The sequence below is a fragment of the Gossypium arboreum genome, chromosome 7 (genome assembly GCF_025698485.1).
Source record: "Gossypium arboreum isolate Shixiya-1 chromosome 7, ASM2569848v2, whole genome shotgun sequence".
NCBI lineage: Eukaryota > Viridiplantae > Streptophyta > Magnoliopsida > Malvales > Malvaceae > Gossypium > Gossypium arboreum.
The window spans coordinates 71085193-71091808 of record NC_069076.1 but is presented as its reverse complement, the minus strand read 5'-3'; the positions used below and the strand labels follow the sequence as shown (position 1 = coordinate 71091808).

The window sequence follows — 6616 nt, the reverse complement described above, 5'->3', positions numbered from 1 at the left end:
TCAAAGATACGACTCGACTCTCCCGAGGCGGTTGATGATCTGAGCACGCCCGCGAACTTCATCGATCAAGCCTGTCAAGACGAGCATTGACATGTTGGCAAGCTGATCCAAGCTCGTTTCAGCTCCACGAGCTCCGTCCAGCTCAAATCCGACTTATTCGAGCTCAATCCAACTTGCTCGAGCTAAACCGAGCTCACTCCTAGCTCATATTCAGCTCACGAGCTAAACCTTAGCTCACTTCACTTAGGAGTTTAATCTCACTCAACTTTAGCTCACGAGCTAAAGCTTAGCTCATTTTAGTTTAACTTCGGTTTTGTCTTTAATGCATTAAATAAAATTTGCACATATTTATTTAAGCATTAAACTTGTCTTATATTAATATTTGTTATTAATATGTCATAGATATCACATAACTTAATTGTGTTCACATTGTGCTGAATTTATGTGTGTTCACATGATGTCTTATGAATTGTTTTATTTCTGTAGGTACAATGCTCATGGACGGCATAATGAATGCTTGAAGAAACATCTCTTTTGGACATCCCACATGCATGAATGAACAACATTTATTTAGGTGCATGTATGACCAGATCAAGGTGTTTACAAGTTCATGTATTTGCCAAATACATGAATGCACAAAATACATGAATGCTTGGGTTCAAATGCATATTCGGTTACATGAATGATGAAGATTCATGCATGAATGTATCTAGAAGATTCAATCCCTTTGACGGTACACATGCATGCATGGAAGGAAATTAATGCAAGTTCATGTAGGGCTTGGTGCAATGTATGAAGAGGTGCATGTAGAATTGAGGTTCAATGGACGGCATTTAAGGGAGTACATGTCTTGGAGACGTTCATGCAAGTAGGGGCTATTTAATGTTCATGTTTTGAAGGTTCATGGACCGAATTTATGGAGGAACATACATTGGGACGTTTCATGCATGATCCATGCATTTTCAAGCTAACCATTCAAGTATTCAAGGTGCATTAAAGCTTCATTCGCCAAGGGGATGATGGAACATTAAAGGGCTGCACATTCATGGATATTCATGATTTTCTTCTAGAATTATCTAGGCGTTTATGGCGAATTTCTTAGCTTCTAAGCTTGTCCATTCACTACTTTTATTTAGGCTATAAATATATGTTATTTCATTTGTAAGAGGTTAGACTTTTCACTTAATGAAACTTTGTTAAACTTTTATGGAATTTGTGAGATTTCTTTCTCTCATATTTCGTTGAGGACTTTGTTGGCTTATCTAGGAAGCCTAGTGGCGTCAACCCTGTTCTTCACTATCCCGAACTTATCACTATCAAATAGTGTGGCGTTCACCCATATACCGAGGTTCCTACTTTGCTAAGTAGCGGGTCGAGGTTTATCACTTTCATCCTCCACCTTAAAGCCTATAAGCATTTTGGGTCGATATTTTCTAATATTGGTTCGTGCTTGCTTTTTAAGAACCCTTTTCTTCCATATCCATCATCTATTTACTTCTTTCACTTTCCTTCCAATTTAGCCGATTATTCATATTATTCTTATCTATAAACCATCATAGAACCATTATACATAGCTTAGTCCTATTTTTTCCATCAACTTCATTTCAAAAGTGAATTGAACGATACTTTCTCGTGAGACGATCGGGCAACTCAAAGATACGACTCGACTCTCCCGAGGCGGTTGATGATCGAGCACGCCTGCGAACTTCATCGATCAAGCCTGTCAAGACGAGCATTGACATGTTGGCAAGCTGATCCAAGCTCGTTTCCAGCTCCACGAGCTCTGGCCCAGCTCAAATCCACTTATTCGAGCTCAATCCAACTTGCTCGAGCTAAACCGAGCTCACTCCTAGCTCATATTCAGCTCACGAGCTAAACCTTAGCTCACCTTCACTTAGGAGTTTAATCTCACTCAACTTTAGCTCACGAGCTAAAGCTTAGCTCATTTTAGTTTAACTTCGGTTTTGTCTTTAATGCATTAAATAAAATTTGCACATATTTATTTAAGCATTAAACTTGTCTTATATTAATATTTGTTATTAATATGTCATAGATATCACATAACTTAAATGTGTTCACATTGTGCTGAATTTATGTGTGTTCACATGATGTCTTATGAATTGTTTTATTTCCTGTAGGTACAATGCTCATGGACGGCGCAATGAATGCTTGAAGAAACATCTCTTTTGGACATCCCACATGCATGAATGAACAACATTTATTTAGGTGCATGTATGACCAGATCAAGGTGTTTACAAGTTCATGTATTTGCCAAATACATGAATGCACAAAATACATGAATGCTTGGGTTCAAATGCACATTCGGTTACATGAATGATGAAGATTCATGCATGAATGTATCTAGAAGATTCAATCCCTTAGGACGGTACACATGCATGCATGGAAGGAAATTAATGCAAGTTCATGTAGGGCTTGGTGCAATGTATGAAGAGGTGCATGTAGAATTGAGGTTCAATGGACGGCATTTAAGGAGTACATGTCTGGAGACGTTCATGCAAGTAGGGGCTATTTAATGTTCATGTTTTGAAGGTTCATGGACCGAATTTATGGAGGAACATACATTGGGACGTTTCATGCATGATCCATGCATTTTCAAGCTAACCATTCAAGTATTCAAGGTGCATTAAAGCTTCATTCGCCAAGGGGATGATGGAACATTAAAGGGCTGCACATTCATGGATATTCATGATTTTCTTCTAGAATTATCTAGGTGTTTATGGTCAATTTCTTAGCTTCTAAGCTTGTCCATTCACTACTTTTATTTAGGCTATAAATATATGTTATTTCATTTGTAAGAGGTTAGACTTTTCACTTAATGAAACTTTGTTAAACTTTTATGGAATTTGTGAGATTTCTTTCTCTCATATTTCGTTGAGGACTTCGTTGGCTTATCTAGGAAGCCTAGTGGCGTCAACCCTGTTCTTCACTATCCCGAACTTATCACTATCAAATAGTGTGGCGTTCGCCCATATACCGAGGTTCCTACTTTGCTAAGTAGCGGGTCGAGGTTTATCACTTTCATCCTCCACCTTAAAGCCTATAAGCATTTTGGGTCGATATTTTCTAATATTGGTTCGTGCTTGCTTTTTTAAGAACCCTTTTCTTCCATATCCATCATCTATTTACTTCTTTCACTTTCCCTTCCAATTTAGCCGATTATTCATATTATTCTTATCTATAAACCATCATAGAACCATTATACATAGCTTCCGTCCTATTTTTTTCCATCAACTTCATTTCAAAAGTGAATTGAACGATACTTTCTCGTAGACGATCGGGCAACTCAGCATACGACTCGACTCTCCCCGAGGCGGTTCGTATCAAAACATCATATAATAGAATTAAAGCTTCAATTCCATGTTAATTCATTATAAAATTCCAGCACTCATTCATGGTAACTTTCAAAATTTCCCATAGAATCAAAAATTAATGAATTCAATAGTTGGACCTAATTGTAAAAGTCACAAAAACATAAAAATTACAAAGAAAAAGAAAGAATTGAACTCACATGATGCAAAAATATAAAAAACTAGCTTGATAACTCTCCTATGGCGTTTTGGCTGATGAAAAATGAAGAAAACTCTAGATTTTTCAATTTAGTCTTTGTTTTATCTAATAAATTTGCAAAGTTTCCAATTTTGCCCCTATTTCACATTGATTTCTTGCCCATTTCCTTGCCCATACCTTCCAGCCCATATAATTTGGGTCTATTTTCCTTTTAAATCCTTCCTCATTAGACACTTAAGCCATTTAATCACTTTAGCAAGTTTTACACCATTTTCAATTTAGTCATTTTCAATTAATTAACTATCAAAACGTTAAAATTCCCTAATGAAACTTTAATATTAACTCATTAACACTCCATAAATATTTCTAAAAATATTTATTGCTTGGTTTATGAATTCGAGGTCTCGATACCTTGTTTTCGACCCAATTTATCTTATAAATTCTTTTAAATCACAAAATTCACTAATTCAAAAATAATTCTAATGCCCTACTTGACTCATAAATGTTAATTTATTAAATTCTTTAAACTTACTCGTCAGATTTAGTGATCTCGAATCACTGTTTCTGACACCATTGAAAATTAGGCTGTTATAGATTGAATTGCTACCAGTGTTTTGGAAAGTTTGCCAGTTCAAGATGGCTCGAGACGACAATTTGGAAGAGACATTTTGTTTATGTTCCAATGTTCAAGCTATATTCATTGCAACTCCAAGGTTTTTCGATTGTTGCATCTCAATATCAATTCGAAGTTCCTCTACCAACTCGGCAGTAAAGAGGTTTACTTGTTGTCGAGGTTTAAGATCAACAGTCCTAGCCAAAGTAATTGAAATTGCAATTGATATTCCTCTACAGTCCCAGTTTGTCTCAAGTTGGCAAGTTCACCCAAGGGGTTATTAGGCATAGATGGCCCAAACCTTAACACTCTTTGAAACGCCCCAATTAAGATTTGCCTCCACTTATTCCATTTAATCAAACCACAATTGTGCCTCTCCTAAGAGATGGAATGAAACTAATCCTACTTTGTCTTCTTCATTAGTCCATTGATTGCAAAAAAAAAAAAATTTCGCATCTTTTTAGCCACCCTAAAGGATATCCAACACCATCATAAATGGGAAATTCTATCTTAGAGTATCGTGGCACCAAGCACCCACTTTGTTGCAAGTTTGAATTCCTTTTTCTGCGTTCGTTGCTTCCCTGCTCCTCACTATTTTTCTCCAAATACCCTTTTGTTGTCTTTTAGACCAAAAGAGATTACACTGCCATCTATTCCTTTAATGTTTGTTGGCTTGTAGCCATTTGCGCTATGAAAGCCTCCAATTTAGCTACCAAAGTCTCTCTATCACCCATGATTGAAGGCTCTAATACCAAGTTGGTATGCGCCTTGGTGTAGGATCTACTCACAGGTCTAAACAAGAAAGAATTCTTCCTTCAACCTATGGTTACTCAAAAAGGTAGATTTATCCTTAACTATTAAGTTATTTAGTTTCTTGTAACACCTATTAACACTCCTTTAAGCTTTTCACCTTTACCCTGTAACAAAGAAACTTTTCCATCAACCATTTTTAAAGCTTGTGATCTGAAATGGGATTTTACAGGAACTCAGGATTCTACCTTCAGCATGACTACAGAGGAGGAAACATTTACGATCCTTGGTAAGTCGGATAGTTGCAGCAATGGAATAAGTGCTTCAACAATTATTTTAGCACCATAGTAGTTTATTTCTATGCATTTTTTAGCTAACTCATAATTTTCATCAGTTGCTTTACTCCATATATCACGCGAATTTACCTACATTTATAACAAGCTATCATGAGACAATCCCATCCAACTACATCTTTATAATTTCTTTGAGTACCTATAAATCTATCAAAGTTTTACCACTCTCATATGTACCTCTACCTATAGTGCATTATACATTGGATTTGATTATGTAATGGCGGGTTTGATTCCACTCCATTATTTTTTCATTTATTAATATTCAATGCATGTTTAATCGCCATTCACATATTAGTAGATGAAAATATTGTAAATGAAAAAATAATGATGATTAAACATGCATTGAATATTAATAGATGAAAAAGTAATAGAGTGGATCTTAACCCTTTGAAAACGTGCCTTAAATAATAGAACCTTTTTTTTTTTTTTGGTGCATTACAAATTGAGAGAGGGGTGTCATAGCCAAAACTTGAATCTTGAACCTTTAATGTCAACAGAGAGTTCTTAATCACTATCTCCTTTTGAGTTAAATAGAAATAATAAGACAGTTAGGTATTCATGACCCAATAGATTTGGTCCTGACACATGCTTTCTTAATAAAGGTAGTTTAGCCAACATACCTCAATACCAGGAGCAATAAAAAATGTTGCACCTAATATCGCAGCATTGTTAACCTACAAAAGATGAATGTATTAAGAAAATCTTGTCATAGAAAATTAGGGCTCGAGTAATTATGGTATTTAAGTTGGATAATTGGTACCAAGATATCCAACTTCCCAAATTGTTTCTTCACAAAATCTGCCAGAAAAGCAATGCTTTCAGGGTCTGCTACATCGAGCTGGTGAAAAACTAGATAATCCGAGAGACCAGAGTGTTTTAGACTTTCAAGAGCTTTAAGACCTCTTTTCTCATCTCTAGAAATTAACACCACCATGATCCCACTTTGATCTAATTGCTTACATATTTCAAGTCCAACACCTTTGTTTGCTCAAGTGACAACTGCATACCTGAAACAAGCAAATTCATTTCAAACCACTAGTTCAAAGAGGACGCAATTTATACCCAAATAAAATTGACCTGGATCTATGTAAGCCCCAAAGATAATAGTTTATTTGTCTAACATAAATATTGTCAAATGACACATAATGAATTCATTTTCTTCAACAAATAAAATGTTTTAAACAATTAAGAAGAACAATTCTATGACAATGATGTAGTGACCATTTTTCAGTAACCTTGATTTGTGGTGTCAATTCTACGAAGAAAAATAATTTTATATATTTCATATATTTTAATAAAATTATTTTAATAAAATTATCTTGAACGAATCTGGACATATGATTGTCTAGATTTAGATTGAATTTGGACAACT

At 35.3% G+C, this 6616-nt stretch overlaps 1 protein-coding gene across 1 annotated transcript; it reads right to left on the bottom strand.

The window, feature by feature from the left end:
* Nucleotides 1-5127: 5127 nt before the first annotated feature.
* On the bottom strand, nt 5128-6178 carry LOC108479968 ((+)-neomenthol dehydrogenase-like). Its single transcript, XM_053030995.1, has 3 exons — nt 6005-6178; nt 5865-5918; nt 5128-5316 (listed from the first exon to the last, which is right to left on the bottom strand). Exons 1-3 carry the CDS (start codon nt 6176-6178, stop codon nt 5128-5130), a joined length of 417 nt encoding a protein of 138 aa, XP_052886955.1.
* Nucleotides 6179-6616: the final 438 nt, after the last annotated feature.